The sequence below is a fragment of the Mycetomoellerius zeteki genome, unplaced genomic scaffold, assembly GCF_001594055.1.
Source record: "Mycetomoellerius zeteki isolate Tzet28-1 unplaced genomic scaffold, Tzet1.0 scaffold111, whole genome shotgun sequence".
Taxonomy (NCBI): domain Eukaryota; kingdom Metazoa; phylum Arthropoda; class Insecta; order Hymenoptera; family Formicidae; genus Mycetomoellerius; species Mycetomoellerius zeteki.
Window position 1 is genome coordinate 737,522 of NW_017256029.1, and position 19,319 is coordinate 756,840.

Genomic DNA, 19,319 nt, shown 5'->3' on the forward strand with positions numbered 1-19,319 from the left:
AATAAATATTTAACTATTTAATATTTGAATAAATAATATTTACTATATAAAATTCAAAATTGTAAAAATTTTGAAGTAAAGTTCTTGACACAAATGACTAACTGAAGAAACAATGCGCGCCGTAAAACGTAATAATTGTCATACAGTAAAGCCGTATAATAAATAATATTTCTTACTTTACTGCCGAATATCAGGCAAAGCAGCAATGTGACGGTAAGCTGGGTATGGCAGAAAAATATGATGTACAATAAATCCGGATTGGCCGGTGATTGCAGGAACAACCTGCAGCAACGGAAAAGAAATTATTCAGAGCTGTTAGCTGCACGAAGCGCTATCGTGACGTAAGAACGGGTCAGTGTAGTGTGTTAGTGTCCCAGATCTTCCGTTATTTTTATTTATTTCTCCAATTCGAAAATTCAAATTACATTCGTAGATTGGGAAACCCACGTTCTTTGATTGCATCAAGTTTTAATGACAGATGCCTTTGATGTAAGTTCCTCTTTTCTTAATAAGAAAATTGGACGGAAAATTTAACAAAGAAAAAGCGCTCGAGTAACAGAGGTAAAATTTCAGTTTTACAATTTATCGTCACAACATGTAATCTTGTGCATTAAAAATTGGAGTAAATCGTAATATATATACTAAGAGCCAGTTAGAAAAAAATTGATTATAAATTCGTCAAGTCAGAACCTGTCATTAAATTGCAGTTAAGATGGGACACGTTGTAAAACCGTCGACACAGTATTTACATTTAAAATAAGGGTTGCTTTAAATTGACTTACATTATGCATTCCACCGTTAAACTCTTGAAATATAAAATTCCGAGGGATTTAATTACATTTAAATATAAAAAGACGCTATTATTATAACACTAAAGTGAATTCGCGACTAAGTTCAAATATATGACGTTTGATAGAGTTCTTTGAACGTTTGGAAAAACGGTTCTCACCATCTCATGTTACGAATAATTACAAGTGCGACGAGCTTCGCAAGTACTTCTCAGACAAGTTGTAATCGGTCATTCGGAATAATGAATAGAGAAAAAGGTCTCATAACGCAAACTTACATTGAAACGTTGAGGAAGACTGATAGTAGAAATTCGTTGTAAATCGCCATTGAAATGAATCGACTCTCATTAAACTCCGATGGAGTCTTTCTTACTACGATGCACAACCGGATGCCCCACACGAGGAACATCACCTCGACTGAAATCACGTGAAATTCCAAGTCACATTAGTCTCAATAGCAAACTAAATGTTTTGCTCAAAGACCCGTAGAGTCGTAGCTAGCGTTACTTACGTATGTGTGACAGAAATATTTTTCCATTTCCGTTCTCCGTTCACATACGTGTGCGAAAGTCGAAGTAAACGCATGCGAGTTCACGTCTTAGGCCCAGTTCTACAACTCATAGTTAATTCTTAACCGAGGTTCAATTTATTCATTGTCTCTTTCCAATTTTAGAATTGAGGAGAAACAAGTTGAACCTCGGTTAAGAGTTAACCGTGAGTTATGGAACTGGACCTTAGTTACGACTCCGTAAATCGTAGGATGAACTGAATAATTTGATAATCTGAGCAAGCGAGTGCTCCGATTGAAGAATTTCTGAGAATTACCAGATGTAAGGTAATCATAGATAACTTTGCATTATGCATTCCAGTTAAACTCTTGAAATGTAAAATTGCGAGGGATTTAAGGAATTAAGAGCCTTCTTCAAACTATGTGAAAACACTGATCGAGATACGGTGTGTTTGCGTAAGATTTACAGATTAATTCCATTTCTTTGGAGAGAAGTCGTTATAGGAAAACTAATACCTCTCTTACTCTCTGACGACAGACGAATACGAGTTAACTATAATACAAGGTTTCCCTCGAAGCCGCGGTACGTATTACACTATCCATCTTGATTTAAAATCGCGTTTGACCATCTGCAGTATTACTGAATCAATATGGCTCCACATGTGCACGGTTTTCACATTACATATTATACATGTGTATCGTATTATACTTTGTGTGTCGCTAATACACTGTAATCCTTCATAATGCCGTATTAACTGCGCGTACATGCATACAACGATATGATCGCTAAATACTAATTTAATGTAAATTAATTTGATACACCGCCAAGAGCAATTTTCCTGACGGGAGCGAAGTGCGTCATGATAGAGACTCGGTAAACATTTTACAAAGTAGACAGAGGCACACATAACTGACAGTGGGGATGGGTAATACGAACTAATGCTACCTGTCACGTATAATACAGGAACTTATGGATATGGCGAAGCCAGGGCTACGCTGAGAGACGGATGCCCACTTTCACGCCTCATTTACGCGGGTATGTCCCGGAGGTACTTCGCGCATTTTTGTCTCCGCCTCCCCCTCCCACTCCCCACCGTTAAACAAGATTCCTCGGCGAGAATTCGGGACGAGAATCCCGACTTATTTATTTTGAGCACCATCCATCCCAGCGTAATTCGCCTTGCAACTTTCTATATTAAATATTTCAGTAAATAAGCTTTCGAGAGCGTTGAAGGCGCTTGAGGTGAAAAGCGAGCTCGGAGTTTAATTCATCAGAAACTCTAACTTTCGATCGCATTCTTACGTGTATGCGAGGGATCGATCATTCCATAAAAGCAAAGTTAATCCAATGCCGCCTACTTCATATACCATATGTACATATATATATATATATATATATATATACACACATATACACGATAGAGCCCTGCAACGTGCTCATATTTCATTGGAGCTTACGATACAGCTTACGATTACAAAAGTCCGTGGTATCGAAGGCACTGAGCGTGCAACGAAGGATTAAGCGAGTCGATATCTCTTTCCTATGCACAGCACACAGCGATACTGTCCACGGTACTCACGAGTGGTAAAACTGTGGTCCCACCAGTCAGTTCGGCAGAGATACGCTTTGAGATCGTCGGCAGTTCGTGCGACGATCACGACGGGCGGTGCGACCAATGTCCTTATGCTTAGGAACACGCTGAATGTCAGGACGATGATACCGAGCCGTTTCAGCAGGCTCGCGTCTGTTATTTTTACGGCCTTTGCCGATTTCACTCGGAAGATCACGGATATTCTGCAAGTACAACATGAGCAGATCTCTCATCGGATTCATTTTTTTTATCTATGTAGACTGAATTCTAGTTTTGTTTCTTTCCTTTCTTTTCGACTGATTGGCCGAACCCTCGCAGTTAGATGAGGGAATTTATGGATTTAATGCAAACACCGGGAATTAACCAATATTTTGTATAAGTCTAAAGAGATTTATTAATATTCTATAGGCGTCCGCGCGTGTAACGTTTGACTTTAACGGCATCATTATTTTTTTCAATGGTAGCAAATGAGCTAGTTATAAATATTGTATGAACCCCAATAAATTTTTACATACAAAAATCATATGAAAGAACGTTATAAAAATTGTAAAAAACTACAAAAATTACATCTCGGTTATTTTTTTTTTAAATTTACGCTTTGGCAATCCATCTAAAAATGTCACGAAATAATCAAAATGTATGTTTAAAAATGTAATTAAAATAAAATTTGGCGATTACAGCTTTATAAAACGTAAGAGAAAACTTTTGAACTCGTTAAAAAGGAAATGAGGAGAGAACGTGAAGATAAATAAATGATATAACAGATAAAAAGAATAAATATAATTATTATATAATTATCATTGACAATAAAAGTTCGACTCGAGAACGATGTTTTTGTTGACGGAACGAATAAGGAAAATGGTCACGAAACGAGCAAAATGTAATGTCATCAAGAAGTGAAGCACACTTACCGCCACGTTTTGAGCATGAGTGCCCCGTATGTGAGAGAAAAGCCAATTTCTCGTAGCCATACGCGCACGGTGCACGTGATGATGTTTGGCCTGGGGTACATGACTATAGTCTGCAACAAGCAATGGTATATTTTGCAAAATGATACTGCGTGAACAATTTTTAACAATTATGCGTGTTATACATCTGTACACCGGGTATACGTCCCATTTCTATTAATCATGTAAATTTTAACAACATCATTTCGATAAATTACCTCGTTATAGCGTTGACGCTTCCCGGCATATATAATTACGTAATTAGAATATAATATTTAAAGCACTTTAGATACACGCCTTTGAAACTGTGACGAGAACACTCATTGAATCGCCGTCTATGCGCGTATATTATTTATGTATGGATAGAGGATATAGAGGTATTTATAACGTTGAAATTCACCCCATTAACTAATATCTAAATAATTCATGTTTAACATAACAAATATAACGAAAATGATATATTATGATACATCGAGTGCGTATTACGATACAAAAGCAAAATATGTATAACCGTATTTATTAAAATATTATCACATATATTTAATATATACCTCAATACATCAATTTATAAATGTCTATTTTGCTGTTTATCGAATTTTTAAACGCTAATTCTTTATTTATGTTCTCCAAGATGACAAAACAAATAAAAAAGGAATAAAGATGAAAAAAGTTTTTTTTGTTTCGTTACTCTGACTAAAATTATTTCGAGATATTTATAAGAATGTTTTGCCGCGTTATCAATATTATAAAAAAAGAACATTCATAGAAATAACATCAAATAATATTGAAAAATCCACTATGAAAAGTATACGGGGAAAGAATACAGAGCGAAAAAAGAAAACAGAATTCTTGCTGAACGAGCACTTTGGAGCGATTTTTCTTTTGTGTAACACAACGCTCTGACATCGCATAAACTTCCAGACTCTAGAACGGATTCATAGACATGTTAGAATTCTCGGAAACTAATGATTATCGCAGAGAAAAATAGGATAGCAGAGAAAAATTGTTAAAATATAAAATAAAATATAAAATAAATATATTAATAATAACAGATAATATGAGAGAGGGCAGTCTTACAAAAAAAATATATATATATATACATATATAGGATGGCCCATGTAAAGTGTTACAAGTTATTATCTCTGAAAGTGTGCGTCAAATGACTAATATGTTCAGACAAAAGTTTTATGACTTTGAGGAGAGCATAAGATGGTACCATTTGTTTGACCTTGGGTAGCGTTGTCAAAGTGAGAGCAAGGCTACTTTGAATTTTTTAAATGGAACCCCGCATTTTTTATTACATTTTCTTGTAGCTTACCTCGAGAGCTTTTCAAAACACACTATAATAAAATATTTTTTTTCATTAAGTACTTTTCGAGTTATAAGGCTCGAAGGTTACAGTACGGTCGGCATTAGCATTACGCAAGTTGTCCGACCAACGGTTAAAACCTCTTGAATGTTGTTCAGGATCATGTCCTCGATAACATTTGTCAAGATCAAGGCCATTGGAGATTGTATCTCTTATTTTCATTTTATGTAAAAATGAATTTTTAGTGCACAAAAATGAAAATAAGAGGAATAATCTCCAATGGCCTTGATCTTGACAAATGTTATCCAGGACATGATCCTGAACAATTCCTGAACATTCAAGAGGTTTTAGCCATCGGTCGGACACCTTGAGTAATGTTAATGCCGGCAATATTGTAACTTTCAAGCTTCGTAACTCGAAAAGTACTTAATGAAAATGAACTTAATTATAATGTTTTGGAAAGCTCTCGAGGTAAACTACAAGAATATGTAATAAAAAATGGGGAGTTCCATTTAAAAAATTCAAAGTGGCCTTGCTCTCACATTGACAACGCTACCCAAGGTCAAACAAATGATACCATTTTATGCTCTCCTCAAAGTCATAAAACTTTTGTCTGAACATATTAGTCGTTTGACACACATTTTCAGAGATAATAGCTTGTAACACTTTACATGAGCCATCCTGTATATATATGTTTTGTTACGTATATTTGCGTCTACTGAAAATACATCTATACAATGTAAACTAAAAAAAAGGTGTATGCGCATAATAAAAAAATGTAATAAATTCCCTTCTCGTAGAGCAAGTAAGCAGTAATTTTTTCTTTCACGTTCAACAATTTAGTTCAAATTCCCGGAAATATTATAAAATTACGAAACAGAATTCTATCTTAATCAGACGCCGCGGACGGAAGTGGGAACAATGAGAAATTACAGACAGCTCACATGCACCGCAAAATTCGACTGTGGTTTCCGTCCGACTTTCCAAGCTGTATCGCGCGATTTATACTGGCGGCTCTCGCTCCTGGCGAGATATAATACCGAAGTTTAGTGAGAAACGGAAGATGGTACCTTCCATAAGCGAGCAAATGACGTCCCATTAAGAATAGTACTCCGAATTTAAGCGAAGCCATCCAGGAGTTCGTACCTCGTAAGAGCAAACATTATGTACGTAGGCACGTTTCCATCTCGACGAGTGACGAGCTACCAACTTGGAGCATTCGAAATGTCTGCTGCGCACCTTGATACTAACCCTTTCACAGCCGTGCCATTACTCCAGCGGAAGAAAAATCACGTCGTCGCCATTCTAACGGAGAGAGTCACGTTAAGTGGCGTCCGCGTTCGTGGCTTGATTCTCGCGCAAATCCGTCTGCGAGCATCTGTGCGCGCGTTTAAGTATGTTATACGTTTAGATATCACGGGGGAAAGAATGTTATTATACTTTACGAGAGTTCGCGCGCGCGCGTACGTTTCCGTTTTCTGTCCTTTCCAGGCAGACTGTGCCAACTATAGATTTAATTTTTGTTGATTCGAATACCACGCGGGACTACAGAACTGGGAACATACTTGTTGTCACTTTAGCTAAACTTTGGTAGTAAATTCTACAATTCCTGGAGACTGTATTGTACACAACTTTAGTGTAAGTGAGTGTCACATAACTACTTTCCTGCACAAACACTTCCCGTAAACAGCGAATGCCTGCACCAGTTTCCGTTTAATTACTGCAGTTGAAAGTTTATCATTTAATAGTTTTACAGCAAAACGTATACATATATATAAAACAGTTCTTGTCTCGATGCGTTAGAATTGATGAATTTAATGATTTATGCAATATACAAGGTGTATCAAAAGTCTGGAAACGGTCAAATATCTCGAAAGCAAAGCATTTTTGAGAAAAATATTTCAGACAAAAGTTGTATTGGTTAAAAAGATCTATTCATTGATTGTATCCGCTTGACCTTGGGCGGCGTCGCTAAGGTCAAGTCAAGGTCAAATTGATTTTTTTAAATGGAACACCCTATTTTTAATGCCAGACTTTAATAGCTGGTATTAAGCGCTTTTCAAAACACTATAATAAAGTTATTTTTCATTAAGTATTTTTCTAATTATAAGGCTTGAAGGTTACAGTACCGCCTGCATTAGCATTACGCAAGATGTCCGACCGACGGCTAAAATCTCCTAAATGTTGTTCAGGATCTTGTCTTGGATAACATTTGTCAAGATCAAAGTCATTGGAGGTTGTACCTCTTATTTTCATTTTTACGTAAAAATGAATTTTTAGTGCAATTATATTATACAGTTATTAATAATACGAAATAAACAATACCGATCCCTTATTTTAAAAGTGACAAAACTCAAAAGATTGTTTCCCAAAAGGAGCAAAATTATTTTCCAACTTGGCAAAAAATCACTGATCAATCAGATAATCTCTGCAAAAAGAATATTCCTAATATAATCAAATGTCATTTTCATTTTATAACTCTTAAAAACTATTCTTTTGTAATTGTGACAATTTTGACAAATGTTTTAATGTGTAAAGTTAAATTATAGTTTACTTTTAATGTGATTGAAGATGATGTTTGTCTAACTCATTCATATAACTCGAAAATTACATTTTTTTCAGTTATGTCACTTTTCGAAATAAGGAAGCGGTATTGTTTATTTCGTATAAGGTTGAAATTATTTCGTATGATGTTGGAAGGAAATCTCTAAAAACTTTTAATTATTTCCTACTTCAAAATTCTTTTAAAAATATTAAAAAAAGGTTGTTCGAAGAAATCTTTTTGTAAGGAAAAGAAATCTGAAACGAACATAGCGGTGTGAATGTAAAAAATTCATTTACTTCAGCGTTGCAAGAATGAATTTAGTCGTTTTTCTGCTTTTGAAATAAAACGATTGCGTTCTTTAGCGCGGTATAACTATAGCTATGGTAGACCATTTCAATTTTTACGTAAATTCTAATGATGTAACCGCGTTTACAACGCGACGTGGCGAGAATTATCAAGCTAAATTAAATGTTTCATGAATCGTTAATTAAGCATTTCGTGGATTGCTGCTCGCGTTGACTTAAACGGATATCCTAGGTCGTTTCGTCGAAAGGCGAGCGTAGATCGTGCATTTGCGGGAGATCCCTAGAGTTTACGTTTATACAAATGACTTCTCGTCGACGGGATCCGTTTCGGATTCGATAAAGCAGGTTTGCGAAATGTGATAGAAATTCTGCTATCAACCCAATATATCACGTAAGAACGTGCGCGGAATACGTGTCACAGCAACCGTCACTACGGGTCAAAACTCAGAACAACCCAGAATACGATGTCTGGAATTATTTTATGCTGCTACGTGATCTATGCGCTTGACAACAAGAGAGGGCGAGCTTCCATCACGCTGTAGGAGAGAGTATGCATCATCCGATAATAATCCGCGCATAATAAGCATAATGATGAATAATAACAAACGTCATCTCTTCGCTTCTGGCAACGAGACTTGGGAGACGCGCCACTTCCAATCACTGTGAGAACTCTCGAGTGAAATCTGATTAATGGCTTAATTGCAAAGATCTCCAATTTAACGCAGATAACGTGACTACTTCATAACTCTGATGGGATATTTCGAAAGTTACGGATCGCGAGAGAAGTCGTAATTACAGTTTGGATAGAAAGCCGATGGATCACGATTTCTAGCGAGAATGGACCGAGAGGTATGGATATACGTGTCTCTTCATCTAGACGATACATTCGGTACGTTTGCTTTAATTAGCAAAGCATGAGGGCTATTAATAGTTGGTGAATACACGATGTTTGCGACCAATGTACGCGGCGATACCGCGAATTATGCGTTATCATAATTGGCGCATGGGGTGCGCGTGCATACATTAGGGGCGCAGTCGCCGCGACAGATGCGGTAACAACCGGTAGGATGCTGCGGTGGAGAGAGAACGGCTTCTGTACCCGCCCGCGCCGCCCGGTACTCCCTCACTCCCGGTAGTCCCGGTAGTACGGGCGTGAGAAGGCTTTGTTATCGGACGACGACGCTACGACCCTCATGAATATGAAACACTCCGGGAAAATGCGGGGCGAGGCGAGGTGAGGTGAAGTATGGTGAGGTGAGGCGAGGCGTCGCGACGTAAGGCTTCTACTTACCGTGCAGTATATGAAGAAGGCCCCGAGGACAATCACGCGCAACAAAACCGGGCTGGCCGCTCGCACCACCTGCAACAAATCATTTCGCTCGTTCATTCACGCGCCGCTGGCCTGTGAACTGGCGCCGATGCGATGGGGCGGCGCAGGGAACCGAATGCGCGTAAATAAAATCAGAGTCGCGCGACGAGAGCAACGGGCGGAAGATCGCGTCTCTCCCGTCTGATGACTATGCGATCCGGCAGAAATCGCATCTGTCAAAAACTGACCTCGATCTACGCGACACTTTGGATAAATAGAGACTTTTGAAATGTCAAAAGTTTTCGTCTCTTGAGTTCGTAAATTCCGTAAGATTTTCTTCGGGATACTTTTCTATCCCGGGGCTCTGAAAATTTTTATTCTCTTTTCCTTAAACGTTCTTCGATACTTATTTTACCTTATTGTCAGCTTGATATATTCTGAAAATAAGATATCTCTAAATTAAATAGACAATTTCGCTTTTTCAATTACTTCCAACACTCGCGGAGATTGTTATGGACGAAACTAATCATGCTTATTTTCAAAGGCAGTACTACGGTATACGTGGAATTTCTCAATGGTATTCCACGTTATCTGTTATTTAAGAGTATCTCCCTTCAAATGCTTTATTTATGTTGCCAACTGCTTCCACAGCGTTGTGCTCTCCAAGTTTGTATTCAAAATATACATGTTTGTTATGCACAGATGAATAGAACGGGTATCTAGGCATTCCCGCTATTCACTTCGATTTATTCTATTCACCAAAATCTGTTTGTTTATTGAGATTGCACTCAAAGGGCATAGTTTACACAATCTGCTTTATTAGAGTGCGTTTGTTTAAAGGCCAGAAAGAGATGACTGAACAGAAAATTGTATTTACAGCACCGCGTATAATAAAAAATACTTTTAAATAGATACATGCTAAATATCTTCTATTATACCTTCAAATAAAATATTCATATTTTATTCGGTTTTTTTTCAGCGTTACCATAAAAAATTTGTCAAAAATACATCGTCTAAAAAAAGTACATATTGCGAATTTTCATAAATGAAGGATCTTTAGTAGAGAGCAAATAAATTACTATGGATAAAATAATTTTTATTTTAATAATTTTTGTAAGTATCTCACATCTGTTGGATGCTATTTTGCGAGTTTGCTGCTTGTCGCAAGGAAAAATCATAATGATATAGTTCGGTAAACACGACCTTTGCGACTATCCTACGATCTGTCCACGAAAATTGCTAAAAAGTCAACTACATACAACTTACATGATATTTTTTGCGGTAGTAAAAACTACCGTGGCGCTATCAGGTTGGAATATTTTAGCTTGCTAACGTGCTAGGCGACGCAAAAAAGCAAGTTAGTTTACCGGCGTCTTAAAATATGTACACGACGATTTTTTACAAGCCATTAGCAGAATGGCATGTCTGTGGCCGATAAAGAAAAGCGTCATGTAAACCGCGCTCTCTTTACTTATAAATTACAGTTTTGTTAAAATAATCTTGTTATGTGTGCGAAACTACAATATTTGTGTGATATTTGTAAATTTAAATCTTTCAATTGCTTACAGCTCATAAATTATTCAACTCTTGCCGTCTGCTAAGGAAGAGAGATCGATATTAATGAAGACGGAATACTTTGCATAATACAATGAAACTCGTAACGATATAATATTTAATGACCAGTCTGCGATATGTTAGATGGACGCCTGTAAGCGCGATACTCGTAGCGTATTATTACGATACAGTAGTGTATTATTACGATCGTCTACTGCATTCTTAAAGCCGATAACGGATTATAAATGTGCCGCACCTAGTTTCATTCATTTGTGCTTTCATACGATATTCAAGAAACGTGCTGAGGTAAAGGAAAGGTCGTGGGCACATCACGATGAGAAACGCCGCAAAATCCGCCGCAGCGCGAACAACGAGGGAGAATAATAGCGAATAAAGTGAGTTAAAGTTCGTCCCCTGCAACAAAGCTAATTTCCCGTTCGCGTGTCTCGACTGTTTCATTCGCGCTCCAGGACAGACTTATTTGTCGCTTCCGTTTCACCCCGTTTTGCACCGTGTTCCATCTTGTGTGGATGACAATTAAAAAGAGTGAAGATGTGAGAGAAAGGAAAGGGAGGAAGGAGGAACCACGCTCTTAACTCTCCTAGGGAGTTACATAGGCTATTAGTGCTATGAGCAGTAAAGTGCAGTTTCCTTTCTGGCAAAAGGCGATTTGCACGAATTACCGAAGCGGTAAGTCCAGGAAGGACGTACCTGCAGTTCGCGAACTTCGGGAGACGAACGTACTCTGTAACAACCTCTCCAACAAAAAACGATCGTTCCAACTGCTTTAGAGAGTTACGAAACACCCGCGAACTTTTCGAAGCGTATCTTTCTATATCGACTGCATAAGTTAAAAAGTCGACAAATCGTGAGCAATCTGCTTCTTTCCCTCCCATATTTAGCGACAATGATTATCTAGTTGTAATTAGAAATTGCAAATTCAGAATTTCTAATTGCATCGGAAGACTTGCCAACTGTGAAATTCCAAACACTAGCTAATACGAATGTTGAATACGATAGTGATTGAAATTCATACAATTTATGGTACAAACTTGGGTGTTATTATTGCATGAACTTGAGTATAAACTAGAGTAGAATATCGCGGAAGCAACTTGCAACATGAATTAATATAACGCGCTTCGGATCGTCCGTTAAGAGGTGATTTGTGCACGAGATTGATCACGGAGAATGGCATTTCAATTAGCAAATCCTTGAGGGCTTTCAAATTCATGATTATTAAAACACAATAACGTATAATAAATTAACCTAACTTTTTTTTTTTTATTAAAACTCACATGTGTTAAAATACACTGTTTTAATTCTACGATCGCCAAAGTGGATTATTAAAACGTTAATTTATTAAAGTGTTCATCGATTCTTCAATCCTTTCTTTCTTAACAAAACAATCTCGAAATGGAAGAGAATAATATTTGTGTTTCACTTAAAAGAGCTTCGGATAGAGTTAGCGTGAATCCCTTATAATACACATAAGTTCCATTAGTCTGATTTTGAAATAATTCGCGTTATGTCCGCAGACGAGGACAATTATTATGACCGTCGGGATATGCTATCTGAGTATACACACACTTGCACACAAACAAACAAAACACACACACACATATATACACACCGTCTGGCACTTCATAAGACTGATTACGGTGCGATATTAAGCTTGTAAATCGTAACTCGAATATGGATGCTTGCTGGACGACATCAAACGACCGAATTTGCTCGAGCTAAGCTCGCGCGCTTCGCCGTTTATCTTCCAACTCAGATTTATTAATGGGGCCATTAAGGGAAAGAAGAAAGCGATTATTCTGTCCGCCTTTGTCTTGTCATCTAAATCTAATTAAAACATACTTGACTTTAATTACGTCATACGTAATAAAGGCATTAGTCCTACTTTTCTTAATTAGCATGCGATGATAAAATAGTGATAATTTGAAACATTTCGCAATTAATCTTAATAAAATTATTCATTCTTTTCCGTTTTCAAAAATTTCTCCTAAAATATCTTTATTATTATCATATTTATTATTATTGTATACAAAATGCATCTACAACAGAAAACATAAGGATCTCTCGTGTGAAAAAAATGTCATAAAATAAAGAACGTAGAACAAAATTTTTCACTCGTAAGGATTTATCTTCGAGAGGAATAATTTTGAAAATCGGAAAATTTATGACGAGTTTATACACCCTCTTTCGGTATATCAAACTGATTAAACAATTTCCGTACTTTATTTTTGTTTAACTAATACGAGAATTATACATGGTAATACACTCCTTGATCCACTTTAATACCTTTCCTCTATCTGACGTAGGATCGTTTTTTACGAGAGCTTACAGAACATCACGCGCAATTTTAATGCACGGGATTCTCAGAACATGTCGCATGTTTCAGGCTCGGATCTCATCCGAGGAAAATCAAGAGGCAGGGAGCCCTATTCTGTAGGCGACGATGCCTCGGCGCTACCAATTTCGGGATTACGGTGACAGTGTACCACAGCAAATCTGGCCGTTTCTCTCTGCGCGAAATTCAACGGGGCGACTCGTCGTAAATTCCACAAAATTATCGTCGAAAGCGCGCACAGCAGAATCTCCATCACTATCATCTCTTTCTTCTTTAGCTCCTTTTAGCAACACATCGCGCCGTTTTCAATTAAAACGGGTCCTCACTAAAATCATTCACGTTGCTTTTTCGCATTTGCGATTTCATGATTATCTCGGGAAAGCGGCTGATTTTATACACGTAGGGTAATTTATGCCTTGCACACCATCTGATATATACGTACGATTTAAAGATGCGGCAATACTCTCTGTGTTATAAATATCTAAATATCCCAGTACCGAGAAACTCCGAGAAACTTTGTTGAATATTCAGCAACATTAAAAATGCAAGAAACATGTCGCATCCTTACTTCAAAAGTGACATAATTCAAAAAAATTGAGTTTTCCTAGAAAAGGAGAAAAATGTTTTTTTAACTTGATAGAAAATTATTCACTAATCAAATAATATCAGCAAAAAGAATATATTCTTAACACGATCAAGTGTTATTGTCACAATTCTTAAAATCTTCCTTTTTTTTTTTAGTTGCGATGATTTTAATGATTTTTTTTAAATCACCCTTTTTAATTGTATCGATCTCGATTTTTTTATAAAGTTAAATTAGTTTACTTTTGTTGATTGACAGGATAATATTTATTTAACTCGTTTATGGTAATAATTTAAAAGTTATATTTTTTAAATTGTGTGTTACTTTTGAAGTGAACGAATACGGTAGGTATGTTTATCAAAAACAAAAATCGGACTATACAAGGGCTAATTAGCTTAATAGGAAATTAGCTCAACATAATGAAAGAAATTTTCCATTTTATATTTCTCGAAACATTTCTTAGATGAATGTCGATTATACTTATTTCGAAATTCTTCCGAGGCTTCATTAGTTCCTTTTTCAAATGAAGAAATGAAATGCCCAGGTCATTACCGTCGCAAAAACACCAGGAAGCTCGCCACGTGCCATTATTGCGTTAATTAGTGTCGGATCCCAGAGTACCTCTTTGATATCCAGAACAAGCCGAACAGCAGCGCCGCGTTTCGCCCTCGTTAAAGGCAAAGACTGAGGTGCTATTTCACGAGCCCAAGGGCTCAATGAATGTAGGTGTTGGGAGCTCAGAAAGACTAATTAACACCTCGCGGTTGGAAGGATTCCTCGCACTTTTAATACGAAGACGGGCTTTAATTTTATTTGAAGAGTCAGCGACGAAGAAGAAAGAGAGCCGATAGCCGATATTCAGAATAAGCTCTTTATCGAAAAACGGATTTATCTGAATATAGAATTGAGCGAGAACTGGATGTTTATTTACCAGTTCGATTTATTCATACGAAACTTTATCTGTATCCGTCGTCGTTTGCATAATTTGAAAGGATGTCAATAATTATTCAGATAAATACTAAAATTGAATATACAACTGAGACAATTTCATAAATTTATTACACATAAAAGTAGTGATTTCATAAATCAAATAATATAATTTTACAAATAAAGAGAAGAACAGTCTTTCAAATGATTGTTTAAATAAATAATAGTTGACATCAGATCGTTAGAATAATTTCCAACTATGATGCAAGCTGCACAATCACGTAATATATGATCGTGACATAATTATTGGATCACGGAACACTCATTCATTAGATATCGTTTAAAGAGACCTTCGTACACATAATCCGGTACATTTACATCTGTGATGTGTGTGCGTGTGCGTGTGCGTGTGTGAGATAAGAGGTTTTCGAATAATCACGCGCGATATCGGAGACTGTGATCTAAGAAGAGCAGTATTAACATGTTGACCCCGATTTATTCGATCGACTGTTAAGATAAGACATAATGTGACAATGGCACTTTCCTTCTACCGTCGAGCTTTTGTCACAGCGTTCAGATATTATCCTTGTTCAAACGAGTCTGTCGGTCTGCACATGTCGGAAGTCTGAGAATGGAACTCATGCAGAGAAAAAGATAGGATATCATGATGCTGCTGAAGCATAAAAATTTATATATAATTCTGAAATATAAAAGACAGCATGTTATTCGAAAATGAGATTATTACTTGCGCGTATACGCGTATTCAAAAGGGGGGGAAATATTTCAATTTTAATTATAAAAAATACAATTTGATTTTTTACTCTAAGTAAGTAACTCTTTTGTTGTAAATAAAATATTTTCTTCTTCCTGTTACGATCATGTAAGTAACTTCTGGAACTTCTGGTAGTTAGAGCTAGCTTTGACAATAGTCGAAAAATATAAAAACAGTTTTTGCAAGATTTTGAGCCAAAAAACAGAATATGTGATAAGATATTATAAGTACTTCATTCACAATTACATATTTCGTTTTTAATAACTGTATTTTGCCTATATTTTCTTCAGGAAAAAGAACAAAAGTGATGATTTACAAAACGTTATGATAAAAGTTATGATTTACAAGATCTCATATTTAAAATTAGGAACGAGTAAAGGACATTCTAAACTCTAAAATATCCAAAAAGCAATTCGTTTATGCAAAAAATTGTTGTTTATGTAATAACCAGAATCGGTAACTCTTCTTCCCTCGAAAAAAAATCTTGGATACGCCCATGCTTGCGCGTCAAGTAGTTCGGAATAAATCGAGTTTGAAATGCATAATTTATAATGTATAACCTAATTCGCAAGATTTTATGAATTTAACTCATTTTTACAAAATAAATCAAAACGTCGTTTTAAACACCGTCTAACTGCAGCCTTGCTCCTGCATAAATAATGGATTTTGGACGGAATGTCATCTACATAGATATTTCACTACGAACATTACTTGGGCTCTTGTTGAGCTTTTGTCTGTGCGGACTAGAGATTTATACGCTTGTAGAACGCGTTCTCTCTATTAACTATCGCAATTTTAGAAATTTATTGACTCGCTTGTGCGAACGCTTTGAAAGATAATAAGATAACTGTTCCAATAACTGTGTCTAATAATCATTGAAAAATCAACAATATATTTGTAATTATAAAATATTTGTCAATAACAGCGAGAAAATAACAGCAACAAACTAAAAGAAAAAGTTATATACCTTGTACAGACTAATTGTAAATAATAAAAACATATAATTTTAATTGTAAATTATTGTGAAAAAATTGTTCATTTCAAGTTTCGCAGGGACAGTCATATTTTCAGTTATTTTTTAACCATCTTGAGTAAGACTTGAGCAAGATCATCTTGAGTAAGAGTTGAGCAAAACTATCCGGAGTAATATCTACATTTCCAAATTTTTTAAAATATTGTACTGCATTTATCTAAACATATAGTATGTTCTTCATGATTATAAAAAACTGAAAATTAAAAAAAAATTTTTAAATTAAATTTAAAAAATTTATTTTATTAGAACTTCAAGTTACTGGTACAACCGAGAAAAAAAATATGATCTAATATGTAATATAATGAAATTTCACTTAAATATTCTTTCTTAAATTTATATAGTATTTTTCAATTATTGAAAAATCAAATTTTCATTGGAAATTAATTTCTTCTGTAATTAATAACATCGTGGAATATTACGCTTTGAGAATGAATTAGCTCTGAACTCGCGAAATATAAAGATTAGCTTGCAAAATATTTTTCCTGTGAATATACAGGAATATTCTCTTGCAAAATATTGATAATATCGTAAAATACTGAAAAGGAAATATTAGTTGAAATTTTTATTGCCTCATCTCAGTTTGCTTAATTATAAGTAGTAGATACTTGTTATAAACTGCTAGAAAAAACCTGTTTTTGATAGAAAAGATGAAAAGCACGCTAATATTATTTCGCTGATTTTTTTCCTTTCAATATATTTACTAAAATATATAGAGCATGGCTAAAGAAGAGCGAGCGCCGCTTACGCGACACGTTTTATTCATCAAACATCAAAACGAGGCGGAACATCTCCACTATTTTCCGGCAAAACGATGCCATCGATAGAATTGGAAAGAACCTAAAGAGCCATGGCTCCTACCTTCACATGCCCGTATTTCCATGTGAAAAGAGCGACGGCTGGCAGGCAAGCGATGATGCAGCACTCCAGGATAAGTATCGCCGTTCGCATCAGCCAATTCAGGGATACAACACAGGGCGAGCCATCCTCGCAGGACTCGCACCCCTCGGCACACGGCAGGCATTCGAACACTCCGCTCTCGGCATATTGGCTCTTTTCACCCTATTGACAAACGCGGAATTATTATTCTCAGGAATGGATTTTCTCCGCAAAGGAAAGCAAAGCCTGAAATTAGTCATCGCGATTAAAAGAAACATTTTTTTTTGTTTTCTGATAACAAATATTGGCGATACATAAATTTTCTCTTTTTTATTCAAATTTCGTGTTACAAATTAAATTTATATTTAACTTCAAAATTGTGGTTTTAGTGAATATACTGTGAGTACAAAAAGTATTCGTGTGTATAGGGGAAATATCTTTTAAAAAATATTGTTTTTTAAAAGTAAATATTAATTAGCAATTTATTAACAAAAAATAGAATAGATCGTACACGGAAAAAAGATTGATTAAAACAATTAACTAAAAACTTCATTGATTCAGCAAATCTACATAATATACGAACACTATTTTTTTATGTTAAATTAGCAAAATTGTACAGTTGAATGAAGTTAACGATTATAGATAATTATATTTGTTGTAATAGCACAGCAAAAATAACTTTCTATGACAATCATTCCAATATACAGATCAAAATTTTTGCAAAATATGTTTGCTACTGTAATGAAGAAAACTCGTTACATTAGCAATTTTCATTGTAGCTAAAAATTAGCTGAATTAGCATACTGGTAATTCAGTACTCCAACACTCACGCTGCTTACAGATAATTCCTTTGTTAAACCATTCAGTTTTTAGTAGTTATAAATGTTGAACTCGCGCAGCAAGTCATAGTAGTAGCTTTGCTGAATCATCCAATCTATTTTTTCCGTGTATATTTTTCAAATTTATTTTATCTAAAAAGATGTGTAATGAAATAATATTATCTTAATAATAAGCCAAAATTGTATTATTCAAATGCATAAAAGTATTTGTACAGTCGGGAAATTTACTTCTGAGATTATAAAGACAATTATTTTCGCGAAGCTCTTTTATTTATATTCGGACAGAACGTACTCATTATTAATAAGTTCTGTGCCAGGACAATGGTTACGGTTACACCGTGCGCTTAGTTTGCGACCTATACGATAAGTGTCTTTGTTTAATATACAGGATAAACGTTAGCTACGTTTACACCGTGCGCTTAGTCCGCGACCTATACGATAGGTGTCTTTGTTTAACCTACGGGATAAATAAGGACATCTATTGTATAGGTCGCGACCTAAATGCACAGTGTAAACATAGCCAAAGACATCTATTATAGGGGATAATGAAACCATGGGGTATAATGGGATATACTTAATATCTTTTTACAGATATGCTAATATGTAATGAATTGTCAGACAATAGTTACTGTTAGATGTATCTTATTACTTTATTATTATTAGGTATATATTGTTATTAGTTGTCATATTATTTTTACCTGAAAATTGTTAAAAATTGTTTAATGTGTTCGCTTTACTGTCCGCGAATGAGTTACAGATTTTTTGGTATGTTCGCATAAGGTAAGCAATAACAAAATTCTATTTTTTATTGTCATAAGTACATTTATCTTATTATATAATCTTTTCTTGTTACTTTAGTAAAATCTATACAAATATATTGATTATCTGTGTTATTTTATATTATCTAAAGTAAATTTATGTACTTCGAGGCATAATGGTGCACTGGTGTTATTTTATGTTTAAAATGAGTTTATAATTCAGTGCAAGTGTGCAAGTGTAGATAAAAATGATGAGAATTATTTTATTTGTGTTATCTTCTTAAACATTTTTATTTATGTTCAATATAATAACAGTATACC

The 19,319-nt window shown here is 35.4% G+C and overlaps 1 protein-coding gene across 2 annotated transcripts in view; it reads right to left on the bottom strand.

Moving 5' to 3' along the window:
• LOC108726468 (probable G-protein coupled receptor CG31760) overlaps positions 1 to 19,319 on the bottom strand; it is a 98,415-nt gene that overhangs the window by 2,244 nt on the left and 76,852 nt on the right. The window contains exons 5-10 of one of the 2 annotated variants that reach the window (XM_018454061.1): positions 17,384 to 17,584; positions 9,286 to 9,354; positions 3,800 to 3,909; positions 2,877 to 3,091; positions 1,067 to 1,205; positions 177 to 282 (exon numbers count right to left, since the gene is read on the bottom strand). In XM_018454061.1, the coding sequence (XP_018309563.1) occupies positions 177 to 282; positions 1,067 to 1,205; positions 2,877 to 3,091; positions 3,800 to 3,909; positions 9,286 to 9,354; positions 17,384 to 17,584 (840 nt within the window). The remainder of the gene's footprint in view (positions 1 to 176; positions 283 to 1,066; positions 1,206 to 2,876; positions 3,092 to 3,799; positions 3,910 to 9,285; positions 9,355 to 17,383; positions 17,585 to 19,319) is intronic. The other variant, XM_018454067.1, reaches the window with a different exon arrangement.